This window comes from Cnephaeus nilssonii (assembly GCF_951640355.1).
Source record: "Cnephaeus nilssonii genome assembly, chromosome: 20".
Classification (NCBI taxonomy): Eukaryota; Metazoa; Chordata; class Mammalia; order Chiroptera; family Vespertilionidae; genus Cnephaeus; species Cnephaeus nilssonii.
The window spans coordinates 44890275-44907595 of record NC_137091.1 but is presented as its reverse complement, the minus strand read 5'-3'; the positions used below and the strand labels follow the sequence as shown (position 1 = coordinate 44907595).

Sequence of the window (17321 nt, the reverse complement as noted above, 5' to 3'; positions counted from 1 at the left end):
ACCCAGGTTCACGGGATATTAACAATTTTTAATTACATAAGTGGCTCACACGACTGGCTTAAATATCCCTCCAAACACCACGTTAGTTCACTGTATCAATAGTGTCACGGTAATTAGACTGGATGAATGAGAATTGGCAAGTGCATTGATAAGACATGCCCCCCCCCCCCCCCGAGTGTGGACAGTTGGTGTTGGGGCAGCAGGAACTGGGCTGGTGCTAGGGGTTGTCACTGAAGTTGTGCTTGTAACTGGGAATTCATGGTTGGGCCTGGGGATGGACGGGGCCTGTCTCCTCCCTCCTCCACCCCTGCCCAGGCCGAGTACAGCGATACCACACACCCAGCTCACACATCTTTATTGGCCCAGATGTGGGGTTTCCCAACCCAAACAGGGTGCCTCTGTCCTGCACCAGCCCAGCCAGAGACCCCCCACGAGTTCCCGAGGAGCCCAGGTCCCGCTGGAAGAGATAAAAGTTGGTGGGTGGCAGGGGTGCCCTGGAGCCCCTAGTGGCAGGGGAGAGACCCACGCCGGTTCCCCGCCTCCTCCTCCCCCAGCCCCCTGCACCCTCGCTTGAGGCGCTGCCCCTCCTGGAACAGGGAGGCCACGTCCAGCAGCGCGTCCTCGATGTGCTGCCCCAGCCGGTGGGAGTCCTGGAAGGAGGAACGGGTGGCGTCCAGGGGGAGCCGGGAGCGGGGCCCCTGCAGGGGGGCTGGGGTCTGAGGGCCGGAGGGCTGGGGACCGAATCCTGGGCTGGGGGGCAGGTCGGGGCTGGGAGTCGGGACTCGGGTTCTGGAGCGGAGGGAGGAGGGGTCCAGACTCCTGGGTCCTGAGGAAGGAGGTGGCGGGTGGTTCGGTTGGCCTCACCGTTTTTGTGCTTGATTTTTTGCTGGAAATGTGGAAGGTGATCGTGTCATCCCCCATGAAGATGTAAGAAACACCATAACCGTGGTCATCCACCTGGAAAGGGACAGGGTGAGGGGAACAGAGGAGGCCCCGGGGTCTCCCCCACCAGGAGGCAGGGGGCAGGGGGCAGGGGGCAGGGGGCAGGGGGCAGGAGGCAGGAGGCGGGGGGCAGGGGGCAGGAGGCAGGGGGCAGGAGCAGGGGGCAGGGGGCAGGGGGCAGGGGGCAGGGGACAGGGGGCAGGGGGCAGGAGGCAGGTGGCAGGTGGCAGGTGGCAGGGGGCAGGGGGCAGGGGGCAGGCTGCCGCGCCCGCCTCCCCCAGGGCCCAGGGTTCAGGGAGCCGGGTCGGCCCGTCCCACTCACAGGCCCAAATCCTCCACCAGAGGACACGTAGTCGGGGTAATTGTGGACGTCAAACAGGTGGGTTTGCTGGACGGGGATCTGGCTGGTGGCCAGCTGCCACTGCTCCGAGTGAACCTGAGGGGAGGAGGACGGTCACAGACCGCCCCCCCCCCCCGAAAAAAGAAAACTAAAGACAAACAGACTCGCAGGTCCACGCCCCCTCGGCTCCGCTCCTCGCCACACAGCCCTCGCCCTCTGACCTGCCCCCTGGCTGCCCGTTTCCCCTAAACCTGCCCCACCTGCCCTCTGCCCTTCTCCTTCCCGACCACCCCTCTGCTCTTCTCCCCGCTCCTGACCGCCCCGCCCCTTTCCCCGGCCACGCCCACCGCCCAGGCCACGCCCCTTCTCCCAGGTGACGGGCGTCCCTCCCTGGGACCAGCCCCGCCCCTTTCCGTCTGGGACCACGCCCCTCTCCCCTTCTCTCCGCCCCCTTTCCCCGGCCTGGCCTCTTTCCCTTCCCTCTTGCCCCGTCTTCCTAGCTCTCTCCTCCGCTGTTACCTCCTTTTTTGTTGTTGTTGTTACCTCCTTTTTCCAACATCCCCTCTTTGCCCCCAAGTGCCTCCCTCCTCCCGCGGTTCACCACTTCCCTGCACCCCAACCTGATCCAGGAAGGGCGCCTGCAGGTGGAGGAGCTGGGACACGACGTGGAGTGCGAACAGGTGGCGGTCGACGCCCTGCCCGCTCATGGCCGCCTTCAGCAGAGCCTGGTGCTTGTCCACCGCCAGGCGGAACAGGGAGAGGCACTGTGAGTCCTGGGGTCCCCGGAGGTCACAGGTCATGGAAAAACAGGAAGTGGGCTTACTGCGTGGTCTGTCACACCCCTGGCCTCACCCCAGCTTGCAACACCCCTGCAAGGCAGAGACAGCAGCTCTATTTTACAGATGGAAACGGGCTCAGTGTGGGGAAGTCACCTGCCCAGGGGCACAGAGCAAAGCAGAGGCAGAGGGGTTCCCGGGTCCCCTGAAACCCCTCCCACTGAACCACATAGGCAGGGGGAGAGGGAGCAGAGGGGCCTGGGGTGGGGGGGGTGGGGTCTGAGCAGAGAGGTTATAGAGGGAACAGAAGCAATGGTGCAAATGGAAGTCACAAGGTCACACAGGCTAAATAATCAAGGTTAAGTCATCAGAGGGCTGCATGTGGCAAAAGGGCTCCCTCTTGGGTGCTCCCCCAGTGTCCTGTGAGACCCCCATTAAAGTCTGTATCAGTCCAGCCGGTGTGGCTCAGTGGTTGAGAGTCAACCTATGAACCAGGAGGTCACGGTTCGATTCCTGTTCAGGGCACAGGCCCAGGTTGCAGGCTCAATCCCCAGTAGGGAGCGTGCAGGAGGCAGCTGATCAATGATTCTCTCTCATCATTGATGGTTATCTCTCTCTCTGATATATATATATATATATATATATATATATATATATATATATATGCCCGTATCACACTCTGCTGAACTATCTGTTTCCCCCATCAGTGAGCTCCTCAAGGTCAGAGTCCAGGCCTGTCCTCCCTGCCCCTAGCGCCCTCAGCAGGTGCTCCATAACCATCTGAAGTGCATGAGTGAGGATGTGGACATGACGGAAGCCTCAGAGAGGCTCACACCCACTGTCGTCTCTCTGTCCTCCATGGCTCTCACAAAGTTGCAGGCTTCCCGCGTGCAAGACCGCACTGTCTCCGTCCGGCCTTCCAGGAACAGGCGAGTCATGGCTGACTCATAAGTCAGGCAGAAGTGACCCCTGTCCTGGGGGACAAGGAGAAGAGGAGTCTGTCATCTGGGCTCAGGAAGTCTTCGCACACGTGACCCACCTCTGGACCCGCAGCCTCCTCCCGCCCTGCCCTGTGTGGTTGGGAGAGGAATCAAGATGGCAGACCCGCCCTCCGGTGCGGCTCAGGTGGCTGGGCATCGTCCTGTGCACCAAAAAGTTGCTGGCTCGCCCTGGCTGGTGTGGCTCAGTGGATAGAGCGTCGGCCCTCGGACCAAAGGGTCCAGGGTTAGATTCTGGTCAAGGGCACGTACCTCAGTTGCAGGCTCCATCCTGGCCCTGGTCAGGGTGCATGCGGGAGGCAACCAATCCATGTGTCTCTCTCACATCGATGTTTCTCTGTCTCTCCCTGTCCCACTCTCTCTAAAAAAATCAATGGCAAAATATCCTCGGGTGAGGATTAACAACAACAAAAAGGTTGCTGGCTCAATCCCCAGTCAGGGCACATGCAGGGGTTGCAGGCTCCATCCCCAGTAGGGGGCATGCAGGAGGCTGCCGATCAAGGTTTCACTGTCACATCAATGTTTCTCTCTCCCTCTCCCTCTCCATTCTTCTCTCTCTAAAAATATTAAAGAAAAAAAAAACTACCTCTGGGGGGGCGGAGATAGTGGACCCACAATGGCCAAGAAGAGTCATGAAAGGGGCTGACGTGGCAGGTCTTGGGGGACCAGGGAACCGAGTCCCTGAGAGGGGGTGGGGGCAGGGAACCTAACTGACCCGGAAGTGGGCCAGCTGCAAGGCCATCTGGATGAAGCTGTCTGAAGACAGGTGGCAGCGTTTGATGAAGCTCTTGCCGAAGTGGGAGAAGGGGAAGACGTGGCAGTCAGTGTCTCCAGACAAGGTCTTGGCTCCCCTCAGGGCGAGAGAGATGGACAGGTGGATCTGCCAGAGGAGGGAGGGAGGGAGGGGAGGCCGGGTTAGAGATGGAAGTAAGAGGAAGGTTGGGAACGAGGCCGGAAGTGGTGATGGGAATGGAGTTAGGTTGGGGTGGATCATGGAAATTGGGAATGGAGTTGAAGGGCTAGGTTAAAGGTGGAGACCGGGATGCCATTAAGGCGGGAATGGGGTTGTGGAGGGAACGAAGTTGGGGTTGGGGCTGGAGCTGGGATGGAGGTAGGGTTGGGGTTTCAGATGGGTTTGGTGTTGGAAACAGGATTGAATTTAGGGTGGTGATGGTGTTGGGATGGAGAGGAGTTTGGGGTGGGGATGGAGTTGGGGCAGGACTGGATCGAGAGATGAGGTTGGGGTTGAGGATGGCATTGGTGGTGGGGGTAGGGCTAGAGTTGCGGTTGGGGATGGAGTAGGGGATGAGGTTGGTCTCGAGGTTGAGTTTGGGGGTGAGAGTGAGTTTAGAGTCAAAGCCAGGAATTTGGGGGCTCGGAGGGGAGGCCCGGCAACCCAGCCTCACCTTGTCTGGGAGGTCCCAGTGCAGCCGCTGGGGCCGGGGCAGTGCGGGCTCGGGGCGGCCCTTGCAGTGGCCGTCCACCGAGTAGCCCAGCTGGAAGCATTCTGTGGCCAGAGTGAACTGTGCACAAATGCAGGCGGTCAGCGTCCCGCCCTCCCTCCGGTCCATCTAACCGGGACCTCTTGGACCAGGCCCTTTTGCGCCTGGGGTCAGTCCCTGAGAAGGAGGAACCCCTGATGTTCACAAGTGGGCTCTCAGGTTCAAGTCCATCGAGAGCCGGAGTGATGCTAACACCCAATGGCGCTTCCTATCCCTGACCCTCCGACAGGTTCAGAGAGCACCAATGGCTGCCCAGCCCTCCCGAGGACCGCCCCTCAGCATCCATTCTGACTGAGCGGGGCCCACACCCTGCTTTTTATTATTGGTAAATATTGCTAAATATTTTATTTTTATAAATATATTTTTATTAATTTCAGAGAGGAAGGGAAAGGGAGATAGGAATATCAATGATGAGAAAGAATCATTGATTGGCTGCCTCCTGTACGCCCCCACTGGGGATGGAGCCCCCAATCCAGGCCTGTGCTCTGACTGGGAATCAAACAGTGACCTCCTGATTCATAGGTCGACGCTCAACCACTAGCCACGCCGGCCAGGCCTGCTAAATATTTTAAATCAACCCTAATCGAGCACCTGCTATCATCCAGCCTGGCATTTCTCTTTATCATATATATATATATGACTGATTTTTTACAGAGAGGAAGAGGGATAGAGAGAGAGAGAAACATCAATGAGAGAGAAACATCAATCAGCTGCCTCCTGCACACCCCCTACTGGGGATGTGCCTGCAACCAAGGTAAATGCCCTTGACCGGAATCAAACTTCTTGAGTCCACAGGCTGATGCTCTATCCACTGAGCCAAACCTTTTAGGGCCATTTCTCTTTATCTTACTCTATGCGACATCTCCTCGTTCAACATGGACATACGGAGATGATATGTGGACGTGAACAGTCTGAGGGTCTGGAATGGGACTGAATTGTGTCTCATTTGCCGATACCATCGGAGGGAAGAAATTCCCATTTTACAAACGAGAAACAGGCGCAGGAGAGTCTGTGCTGATCTGGGCTGCTCCCGAGGTCTGGAGGGGCCTCCCTCCCCTCACACCCTGCTCCCCCCCTCACCCACCCCTGGGCCCCGTCCAGCCCTCATGCAGCTGGAGACGGGGCGATGGGCGGCAGGCACCACGCCCTCTGATTTAAAATGAAATAAAATAGAGAGCAGAGGTTCTCAGGACTGGATGGGACTTACAGATAAAAGGAGCCCTGACCAGTTTGGCTCAGTGGATAGAGTGTCAGCCTGTGGACTCAAGGGTCCCAGGTTCGATTCCAGTCAAGGGCATGTACCTTGGTTGCGGGCACATCCCCAGTGGGGGGTGTGCAGGAGGCAGCTGATCGATGTTTCTCTCATTGATGTTTCTAACTCTCTATCCCTCTCCCTTCCCCTCTGTAAAAAATCAATAACATATATATTTTTAAAAATTGGATAATCTTAAAAAAAAAAAGATAGAAGGAAACCCAGCCTTTCGCGGGATGGAGGGGAACTCAGGCTCAGGGGAGGGGAGTACCTTGCGCAAGGTGGCACAGCCAAGCTGAGAGGCGGCTCCAACTCAGCGATGAAGTGATTCAAAGGCCCCCCCTGCTCTGGCCTCAGAACATTCCGGATTCACAGTCCTGCTCTGCAGCTCCTGGCTCGGTGACTGGGCAAATCGGCTTCCTTCTCTGAGTCCCAGCTGTCCCCCCCAGGCCTGCTTTGCTGGGTGGCCCTGGCCGGCCTGTCCTCTCGCCCAGCCTCCGCTTTTCCTCTGACACTAAGTCCCGGGGGAGGAAGGTCCCTAGAAACGGGGGTGGTGGTCCCCCGACTGCCCTACCTCCCACATGTGCCCTGAGACGGGGCAGTCCGCCCACGAGTGCTCCACGCTGAGGCCCAGCTTCCCGTTGGAGAAGACGATGAGGGTGAAGGACTTGTCATACCAGCTGCGGGGGAGAGGTCAGAGAGGTCACCAAAGAGCGGGACCCAGGAGGGAAGTCGGGGTGCTCTGAGGGATCTGTGGGGATTTCCGGGTGGGGAGACTTTTCTGGAATCAGGGCTGGTGTGGGATCTCAGGCTCTGGATGGGCGCTGAGGCTGGTCCAAGGTGCGAAGAGCTGGGGATTGTGAGGGAAAGTACCTGGGAGGGTGCAAGGCTCAGCGGATGCTGGGAGGTCAGGGCGCGTTCCCAGGGGCTCAGAGAACAGGATGACTGGTGGGCATCTAGGAAGTTCTCTGAGGGTCTCTAGGTCTTGGGTTTAGGACGCAGGCATTCAGGTCTGGGGGTTCCGGGGTTCTGAGTCTGAGATCCCCGGCTTGGGGTCCGGGCTCTGGAGATCTCTGGGTCTGAGGGTCCAGGTCTGCGATCTGGGGTTCCAGGGTCTGGGTCTAGGGTTCTCTGGGTCGGACGTCCCCAGGTCGCAAGGCATTGAGTCGGGGGTCCTCAGATCCAGGGGGCCTTTGGGTCTGGAGGTGCCCCAGGACTGGGGTTCAGGGTCTGTGTGTCTAGGGCCCAGAGTATTAGGCCCAAACACGGGGTTCCGGGCGCAGGTCGGGGTGGGGTGCAGGTCCCGGGCTGACTCACCGGTCGTGGCCGCGGCCAGCCAGCAGGGCGTGGGCGTAGGCGTCCAAGGAGGCCGCGGGGTCCTCCCGGGTGAGCCCCGCGGGCTCCGAGTCCAGCGAGACGAAGAAAGCGGCGCCTTCCACGGCCTCCAGGGCCTCCCCCGCGCGGCTCTTCAGGGTCCCCCGCGCCTGCGCCCACAGGTCCCTGTCGGGGGACGTGCCTGAGCCCCGGGCCCTGCCCAGCCCACAACCTCGGGGTGCGCCCCCCCCTCCCCCCTCACCGGGGCGCCGCGGTCAGGGCCGCCAGGTGCTCCTCGTGGGGGCAGGCGGGCGACGGGTCGTCCAGGATCCGCTGAAACTGCTGCTCCAGGGCGCGCGGGGACAGCAGGCCGCTCGGGGAGTGGGTGCCCACGCGGAAGAACCGGCCCCGGTGGAAGACGGCCACGTGCCGGCTGTCGCGGAGGTGGCGGAGGTGGTCTGGGGTGGGGGGGGGCAGAGTGTGGAGGCGGGAGGGTTGGAAACATTAAGAATAAGAATAGCAACTACGCCCTGGCCGGCCTGGCTCAGTGGATAGAGCTTTGGCCTGCAGACCGAAGGGTCCCAGGTTCGATTCTGGTCTAGGGCACATGCCCGGGTTGTGGGCTGGATCTCATCATTGATGTTACTATCTCTCTCTCCCACTCCCTTCCTCTTGGAAATCAATAATTAATATATATAATTTTTTTTTAATACTGTGTCCTTATTCCTTATCCCATTTGAGAGATGGGGCGGCTGAGGCCCAGAGCGGGTGACCCGCTCAAGGTCACACGGCGAGGAAGATGGCGCTGGGATGCAACCCGGGCGGCGGGCTCCAGAGCACGTGCTCTGGGCTGCTGCACTGTCCCGCCTCCGGGAGCCAGCGGGGGGAGAGGGCCTCACCTTTCCGGACCCCAGGAACCCGCGTGGTGTTGAATATCTTCTCGTACTGGGCGGAGCACAAGGGCCGCATTCCCATCAGCAACGTCTGCAGGAGACCTTGGCTCGGGAACTGCCCCCAGGGGCCCACACAGCCCCACGGCCTCTGTCCCCGGGGCGGCCCTCTCACCGGCAGGATCTCCTGGCGGTTCAGGCGGTGGCGGTAGAGGAGCAGGGCGTGCACAGCGTTTCCGGCGCGAGCAGCCTGGACGGGCGTGGGCGTGACATACAGGAAGTCCTGGGAGCCCAGGAGGAGACAGCAAAACGCCTGGGGTCAGGTTTGGCCCTGATCCCCAACAGAGGGCGGGCGAATGGTGGATTCAAGACTGTGATTTGGGTCACTGACCCTAAACCCCACATTTTATGAGCCCCCTTCTCCCCGCTCACCATCATGTAATAGTTGCTATTCACCATCAGCGAGTTGCGGGAGCGAAGGTACACAAACTCTTCCCACCAGTCACTGACCTGGGAATGGGTCACAGAGACACGAAGCTGGGGTGACTGGGCCAATGCAGGGGAGACAGTGGGAGGGTCCAGCCACCCAAGACTTTACTGCGTCTAACAGGGAGGGCGGGGCCCAATGCAGGAGGCCAGCCTGATCAGTAACTAGCAGTAACCTAGAAGCTATACTCATGCTACGGAATATTACGCAGCTGTTAAAAAGAACAAGATATATCCGTATTACTGACACAGAGTGAGCACCGAGGTATGCTGCCAATGGCAAAGGCTGGGCACACAACAAGATATGTTTATCGATCCCATCTGAGATTAAAAAACAACAACAACCAGGCCCTAACCGGTTTGGCTCAGTAGATAGAGCATCGGCCTGCGGACTGAAGGGTCTCAGGTTCGATTCTGGTCAAGGGCACATGCCTGGGTTGCGGCCTCGATCCCCAGTGAGGGGGTGTGCAGGAAGCAACCGATCAATGATTCTCTCTCATCATAGATGTTTCTATCTCTCCCTCTCCCTTCCTCTCAGAAATCAATAAAAAATATATATATTTTTTAAAAAGAACATCAGGCCCTGACCAGTTTGGCTCAGTGGATAGAGTGTCGGCCTGTGGACTCAAGGGTCCCAGGTTCGATTCCGGTCAAGGGCATGTACCTTGGTTGCGGGCACATCCCCAGTAGGGAGTGTGCAGGAGGCAGCTGATCGATGTTTCTCTCTCTCTCTTCGATGTTTCTAACTCTCTATCCCTCTCCCTTCCTCTCTGTAAAAAATCAATAAAATGTATTAAAAAAAAAAAAAAAAGAACATCAGAGCATGGAGAGAGGGGCTCACACTGTTGGCAGACGACAGTGTTCAGAGTCCTGAGAGGGCAGAGGAGCTTGGAATACTGGAGCATCTGGGGCGGGGTTTCCATCATTGGAGCGTGGGGGCGGGGCTGATGGAGTATGGGGCGGGGCCCAGAATGCCCGGTGTCTAGGGCCTCCAATCGCCGCAGGGCCTAGGGGCTGTGGGTGGGGCGCGGGGCGGGGCTTAACCCTGCCAGGTTAGGGGGATGCGCTCAGACCTCGGCCTTCCCCACCAGGGACTCACGTAATTGGACGCCCACCAGGACTTGAGCTGCAGGTACCACTGCAGCAGCGACGCCTGCAGCCTCAGGAATTCCTGAGCCAGGCCCGCCGTCCCGTCGAAATCCTCGTCCGAAAGGACGGGCCTGACGGACTCCAGGTACTGAGGGAAGAGGCGGAGAAGTAGGGGGGTCACGGCCCAAGCCCGCCCCGCCCGCCTCTCCTCCCGTCCGCGGGGACCGGCCCACCTTGCGCACGGTGTCCTGCACGGAGGGCACGGGCTGGCGCGGCAGGGAGCGCTGGTAGCTGAAGAGCATTGGGTGGCGGCCGGAGAAGATGCGGACCAGGGCCTGGGGAAGGGGGAATTGTGGGTCATTAAACCCCTCACTGGGGCTGGGGACCTGGGTGAGGTGTGTGTGGCAACCCACAGAGCAAATGGGACAGATACCCCCCACCCCCAAAGGGGGACAGAGACCCAGAGAGTGGGGGACAGAGAAGTAAGCCCCCACAGGGCCCGAGCAGGGCTCTGCCCCTCACATACCAGCCAAGTCTTGGTGGGTGAGGACATGGCCCCGTGGGGTTCGAGGAGCCAGCCGTGGTAGGACAGCAGCAGCCTCAGAGCCACGTGAAGTGTGAAGATCAGGGCTCCCCACAGGCACGAAGCAAACAGTGCGGCCGCCAGGACCCCTCGGAGCCTGTGGTGCTGTCCACCCCTGGGCGGAGAGAGAGGAAGGGCCGGGTCTCCTGGCCTCAGACTCCGGCCCCGCCAGCCTCACTGGGCCCTGCCCTTCCTAATATTCCTCTCTGGTCTCCTGGCTGTTTGAGGCTTATCTTGTAGAACTAGAGTCAGTCAGAGAGTCCAGTTTCCTCTTTTGTGAAGGAGGCAGGACCCTCTCTCAGCACCCGCCTCCTCCAAGGACTGTGGGGACCCCAAGCTTCTAAAATCACTTCTCATGGTCTCATGGAAATGGGTAGGTGCTTAGTAAGTGGTATTCCTATTAAAAGGACACTTTTCCCTCCCAGAGAGCAATTATCCTCTCAGTGCGGTTCTCAAAGTGTGGGCCTTGGACCACAGCATCGGCTGCACCTGGGAGCTTGCTGGGAATGCGATTCCTGGGCCCACCCAGACCTAGGAAGACAGAATCTGTTGGGTTGGGGTCCAACAATCAGTGTTGGGTGTTTTTTGTTTAATGTTTTTATTGAGTCTAGAGAGAGGGGAAGAGAGAGAGAAAAGCATCAATGTGAGAGAGAAACATCGATTGGATGTCTCCCGAATGCCCTCGACCAGGGATGGAACCTGCAACCCGGGCATGTGTCCTGACCAGGAATCGAACCAGCAACCATTCAGTGCACGGGACAACACCCAACCAATTGAGCCACACCGGCCAGGGCAGCAATCAGAGCTGTCTTTTTTTTTTTTTTTTTTTTGATTCTTTACAGAGAGTAAGGGAGAGGGAGAGAGAGCCAGAAACATCAATGAGAGAGAAACATCAATCAGCCACCTCCTGCACACCCCCCACTGGGGATGCACCTGCAACCAAGGTACATGCCCTTGACCGGAATCGAACCTGGGACCCCTGAGTCCACAGGCCGACGCTCTATCCACCGAGCCACACCGGTCAGAGCCAGAGCTGTCTTTTTAAAATGTGTTTTTATTGATTTTAGAGAGAGAAGAAGGGAGAAGAAGAGGGAGATAGGAACATAGATGAGAGATATTGACTGGCTGCCTCCTGCATGCACCCCCACTGGAGATGGAGCCCACAACCCAGGCACATGCCCTGATCGGGAATCAAACCGGGGACCTCTTGGTTCATGGGTCAGTGCCCAACCACTGAGCCACACCGGCTGGGCAGCAATCGGTGTTTGAACAAGCCTTCCCAGGTGGCTCCAAATTAAACTCAAGTTTAGGAAACTGGCCTACAGTAAACCAACACGTTTGCAACGTTGCTAACCGACAGGGGAGCGAATCCCACCTGGAGAAGCTGGGGGCGTCACGCCCCTCGGTGCAAAGGCTAAATCTACTCCTCCTGGAAATTTCTACCTCCACGCCAAGATCAGGCCTTTGGGGCTGTCTGCCCCAAATCTGCCTTCTTCCCTAGGGGCACTTAGGCAGGAGTTAGACCATGCCGTGATCTGTTTGCCAAATCTTTCCCAAAGCCGACAGCCACCACTGTAATATTACACCCAGTCCCATGTAACAACCTCCTGGCGCCGTACTGAATATCCCACATGCATGATTTTAATTCTTCCAGCCACCCTAAGAAGCAATTATTATTACCCCCATTTAATAAATGAAAACCCTGCCCTGGCCGGTTTGGCTCAGTGGATACAGCGTCGGCCTGCGGACTGAAGGGTCCCAGGTTCGATTCCGGTCAAGAGCACATGCTTGGGTTTTGGGCTCGGTCCCCAGTAGGGTGCGTGCAGGAGGCAGCTGATCAGTGATTCTCTCATCATTGATGTTTCTCTCTCTCTCTCTCCCTCCCTCTCCCTTCCTCTCTGAAATCAGTAAAAATAAAAAAAATGAAAAACCTGACACCTAAACTGGTGAAGTCTCTTACCTAAAAGTACACAATCAGAGACTAGCAGAGTTCACACTTGCATTAGTATACATAACCATGTCTGAGACATTTTCTAGTTTGTCACCATCCCTCTTAACAAGAAGCAGCCAGGATGGAAAGCAGGGAGAAAAGCACCTCCTTTTTTATTGATGCCGTACCTTTAGTAATCTGTCCCAAAGTAGGAATCAGAGGTTACTTTTCTTTAGCGGGCACAGCACACTGGTAGAGAAACTTACTAGGTCAGTGATGGCGAACCTATGACACCCGTGTCAGCACTGACACGCATAGCCATTTCTGATGACACGCGGCCGCTGAGGCGGCCACATGCTGAGGATGAAACATTTGCTGCTCCTGAGGATGAAACATTTGCGAAATAATGTTTTTTCCTCAAAGTGACACACTACCTGAGTTATGCTCAGTTTTTTGGCGAAGTTTGACACACCAAGCTCAAAAGGTTGCCCATCACTGTACTAGGTGGTGGGGAAGGAACTAGGGAGGTTACTGGGCTGAAGTGGGAACTCACCAATCTGGCAGCAACTCTTTAATCTTCTCCGTCAGTCCTAGGGAAGGATCCAGCTGGAGGAACCAGGCCAGCTGGATTGCACTGAAGAGGAAGAGCCAGCTGAGGGGGCTGGCAGGGAACACACCAGTGAGAAAGTCATTCTGTGGGGAAGAAAGAGCATCCATGCAATCGCATTCTCTAAGCACAATCCTTGGATATTGATTGAGCATCCAGCGTGTGCTGGGTTCTGAGCTGGGTGCTCAAGACCCAGTGGGCAGCAGACTGATCTAGAGTCTATCCTCAGGGAGGTCAGTCAAGAAGGAAGCGAGTGCCGAAACCGGTTTGGCTCAGTGGATAGAGCGTCGGCCTTTGGACTGAAAGGTCCCAGGTTCGATTCCGGTCAAGGGCATGTACCTTGGTTGCAGGCACATCCCCAGTAGGGGGTGTGCAGGAGGCAGCTGATCGATGTTTCTCTCTCATCGATGTTTCTAACTCTCTATCCCTCTCCCTTCCTCTCTGTAAAAAAATCAATAAAATATATTTTTTAAAAATTACATAAAAAAAAAAAAGAATGAAGCGAGTGCTAACGGCAGTAGACAAGACACAGGAGCCCTGTGGTGGCAGGTTGCTCATCCTGGGGGAGTCAGGGAGGGCTTCCTGAAGGAGGTTACTCTCAGGAAGGACCTGGAAGACAAAATGATCCCCCAGACAGAGGAGCATCTGGAGCTCAGTAGGCCTTCTGGAACTACCTGGACATGGAATGAATGAGGAATGAATGAAAGTGCTGGGTTAGCCGAAACCGGTTTGACTCAGTGGATAGAGCGTCGGCCTGCGGACTCAAAGGTCCCAGGTTCGATTTCGGTCAAGGGCATGTACCTTGGTTGCGGGCACATCCCCGGTGGGGGGTGTGCAAGAGGCAGCTGATCAATGTTTCTCTCTCATCAATGTGTCTAACTCTCTATCCCTCTCTCTTCCTCTCTGTAAAAAATCAATAAAATATATTAAAAAAAAAGAAAGTGCTGGGTTATTAATCAGATTCCTAGAAAAGGGTGAACAAGATAATTAACACTTAATGAGCGCTTACTACATGCCAGGTGCCCTTTACAAGGCTTAACTCTTTAAGTCCTCCCACAACCCTGAGAAGTAGGTACTAAGATTATCTCATTTTACATTAAAAACAAGCCCTAGTGGGTTTGGCTCAGTGGATAGAGCATCAGCCTGTGGACTGAAGGGTCCCGGGTTCGAATCCAGTCAAGGGCACGTGCCTTGGGTGCAGGCTCCTCCCTGGCCCGGGCCCTGATCTGGGCTTGTGCAAGGAGGCAACCAATCAATGTGTTTCTATCACATCAATATTTCTCTCTGTCTTTCCCTCTTCCACTCTCTAAAAACCAATGGAAAAATATCCTTATATCCTTGGATGAGGCTTTAAAACAACAAAGCAAACAAACAAAAAACCAACCTAGTTCAAGATCACAGAGAGCAAAGTTAAGACAGGATAAAAGCTACCACCGACCATGAGCTGGGACAGCACCATCCAGGCTCAAGCGACCTCTTTCTCGCTTCTTCCCACATTTCTCAAATAGGAGGGCCTCAGAAATCAGGCTTTAGAACAGTGGTTCTCCACCTTCCTAATGCCGCGATCCTTTAATACAGCTCCTCATGTTGTGGTGACCCCAACCATAAAATTATTTTCGTTGCTACTTCATAACTGTAATTTTGCTACTGTTATGAATCCTAATGTAAATATCTGTGTTTTCCGATGGTCTTAGGTGACCCACAGGTTGAGAACTGCTACTGTAGAGCCTGAGACCATCGGAAAACACAGATATTTACATTACGGTTCGTAACAGTAGCAAAATTACAGTTATGAAGTAGCAACGAAAATAATTTTATGGTTGGGGGTCACCACAACACGAGGAACTGTATTAAAGGGTCGCGGCATTAGGAAGGTGGAGAACCGCTGCTTTAGAACTTGGGCTCTGGAGTCCCACCCTCTGCTCTGCCACTCACTGGCTGAGTAATGGCGAGCACGTGACCTGTGTCCTCACCTGTAGAATAGGAGCAATCTCGGAACTTGCCTCGCAGAGCTGTCTCAAGGGCGGGATGAGACAATGTCATTCCACAAACGCTAATTGGGGCCCTACAGCAGTGACAAGTTAGCAAGACTCCTGCGGTCACGGGGACAGAGATAATGCCTACCCAAGTGAAGGGCTTAGTGCAGTGTGTCGGACAGCGCCAGGCGCTGTGGAGAAAAATAAGCAGAGAAGAGGCCGGGGGATGGGCCTGCATGGCACAGCTCGGAGCCAGGCGCTCAGCAGGTGCTCAGTAAGTGTTACTACAGCGATCCTTTCTGTGGCTACTCTGCTTCTCCTGGGGATTTATTTACTTGACAGTCTTCCTTGGCTTAGCAGGAAACATTACAGGCAAATGTGGTTATTTTTGTTTCTTTTTGTTGTTGTTGTTAATCCTCACCTGAGGATATTTTTTTCATTGCTTTTCAGAGGAAGAGAGAGAGAGAAAGAGAGAAAGAGAGAAAGAGAGAGAGAGAGAGAGAGAGAGAGAGAGAGAGAGAGAGAGAGAGGCATCAACTAGTTGCACCCGGACCAGGGGTGAGGAGTAAACTGTAACCCAGGTTACACTCAACCACTGAGCCACCCCTGCCGGGCGGGAGCACCCCTTTAAAGCCTGGAGATGAAAGGGAAAGATGAGAGGTGTACCATGGGAAGGGGACTGAGTTCTAGAAATTGGGGTGGAAGTTGTGTTTGGAGGTGTGGGGAAAGTGGGGGTCCCAGAAGTGGGTGCAAGCGGTAAATAGGGGTTCCCAGTGGGTGAGGCTGAGGATCCCTGAAGTGAGACCAGAAAACAGCTGTAAGAAGTCCTGGAAGTGGACAGATTTCCCAGAACCGGGGCCACCTGGATGCCAGAGGTGGGCCTCCGGCATCCCGGAAACAGGTAACAGGATCCCCGGAAGGAAACCAATCCGCAGCCCTCCTCACCCAGAACCGGGAGAGGTGCCTTTTCCAGGAGCGCAGTCCGGACAGATAGATCTCCTGCAGCACCGAGGCGCTGAGGTCCGCTTCCGCCCCGTCCGAGGTCAGTGCGGGTCGGAAGCCCACGGCTTGGTGCGCTTCAGCCATGCCCCGCTGGGCCCCTGGGAGGAGGACAGGGTCACTCTCCAAGTCCCCAGCTCGCGGCTCCCTCAGACCCAGGAGTCCAGCCCCCAGCCCCCTCCTCCCGCAGACCCAGGAATGTAGGACGCCAACTCACCCTTCCTAAGCACCCGAGGATCTTGAGGGTCCCGGCCAGACGCTCGGTGTTGGGGGGAACCTCAGTTGGGGACCTCTGTGAACACACACAAAGGCGGGAGGGCTAACTCGCGTTTACCTCTCTTGTGGCTCTGCTGAGAATGTGGTGCGGGGGCAGTGCCTCCTCCCAATACAGGACTTTCAAAATTCGGGGGTGCAGGGGGGAAATCCGTCCAGGGTGAGTTACGGGGGTCTCCGAGAAAAATATTAGTCCTAGACCCATTTGAAACAAACACCTGCCCGACGCTGACACTGTCCACCCCGTTTCCGTTCCCCATTCCAAGGCCGGGGTGGGGTGAGGGTGGGGGAACTGTCTATAAATGCACCCACTCTGGGTTGGCCCAGCGTCCCCTCCCCCTCAACAGGGGCTCGAGGGGCTGGGGGAGGGAGCACTCTACTGCGCATGCCTCGCAGCCAGGGATGCTTCGAGGACAAGTGATGGAGAAGCTCGTATGCCCAACCTAAGACACAGGCCTCCAGCCCCCGCCGTAGCTCGGTCCCCTCCCGTCCCGTACTTACTACGCAGAGTAGGGGGTCCGCCGATAGGATCCTGGGGACCAAGCCGGATTACACCTCCCCGACCCCCGATTTGGAGCACCAGGCCTGTCTCCCACTTGCATAGAGATAAGCAACCCAGTGCGACGAGTCCACGATTTGGTCGATGGGCTTCAGGGGTTCCTGCACGCCCCGATCATCCAACACCCAGGAACCCCGATTTCTGTCTCGCGTGTGCCTCCCCTGGTATTCAAGTCCCTGGTTCTATCCCCGCCCCCTTCCAATCTCGGCTCTCTATCCCCGCCCCCTTCCAGTTGCTCTGCGCTCTATCCCCGCCCCTTCGAGTCCCAGCTTCCAATCCCCTCCCAGCGTTGATCCCCAGCTGTCGCTTTCTACCCCGCCTCCTTCTCCATGAGCCTCCAGCCTTCTACGCAGCATCTATCCTCTGAGCCCCAGGTTCCTGGGCTCCCCAGTCTGCTCTCTCAAGGAGCTCGCTCCTTTCTCTTCCGGGAACGAGGCTTAGCTTGGAACTCGCAGCCTACCTCCGGTAGACTGAAGTCACGCACGTGGGGTATCTAGCTGGAGCTGAAGCGAATCTCCGTCCTACCATCCCACGGAGGGAGGAAAGCTGCTTTGGGATCCGATAGACCCACAAAAGGACCCACACAAGGTGCAACTGTGTTGGTGCGAAGGAGGCGGCTACAGCGGATTGGATTCAAGTTAGACAGTCAAAGGGACTTCCATGAGGGAAAATGTGCATGACACAGGGAGAAATGTGTTAGGGGCTGGACTCAGATGGTCAGACCAGAAAGAGCAGAGACAAACATGGATATCACCTTTTATTTGGCTTGGGACATTAATATTCTTTGTCCATGCTGGCTCTGGGG

The 17321-nt window shown here is 56.5% G+C and overlaps 1 protein-coding gene across 1 annotated transcript; it reads right to left on the bottom strand.

Moving 5' to 3' along the window:
* Window positions 1–367: 367 nt before the first annotated feature.
* On the bottom strand, window positions 368–16687 carry CPT1C (carnitine palmitoyltransferase 1C). Its single transcript, XM_079759519.1, has 20 exons — window positions 16459–16687; window positions 15905–15976; window positions 15631–15787; window positions 12656–12795; window positions 10116–10287; window positions 9823–9924; window positions 9600–9737; window positions 8447–8524; window positions 8190–8297; window positions 8024–8108; window positions 7387–7582; window positions 7128–7310; window positions 6385–6490; window positions 4463–4579; window positions 3772–3936; window positions 2898–3032; window positions 1903–2055; window positions 1265–1378; window positions 865–957; window positions 368–650 (listed from the first exon to the last, which is right to left on the bottom strand). Exons 3-20 carry the CDS (start codon window positions 15769–15771, stop codon window positions 504–506), a joined length of 2373 nt encoding a protein of 790 aa, XP_079615645.1. The 5' UTR covers window positions 15772–15787; window positions 15905–15976; window positions 16459–16687; the 3' UTR covers window positions 368–503.
* Between the last annotated feature and the right edge of the window lie 634 nt (window positions 16688–17321).

Excerpts from the sequence above, each read along its gene's own strand:
- CPT1C (XM_079759519.1), bottom strand. The coding sequence starts at position 15,771 with ATGGCTGAAGCGCACCAAGCCGTGGGCTTCCGACCCGCACTGACCTCG. Across the intron at positions 7,311-7,386 it reads GCCCTGACCGCGGCGCCCCG|GGACCTGTGGGCGCAGGCGC; the intron begins GTGAGGGGGGAG and ends GTCCCCCGACAG. Across the intron at positions 958-1,264 it reads CTGGTGGAGGATTTGGGCCT|GTGGATGACCACGGTTATGG; the intron begins GTGAGTGGGACG and ends GTCCCTTTCCAG.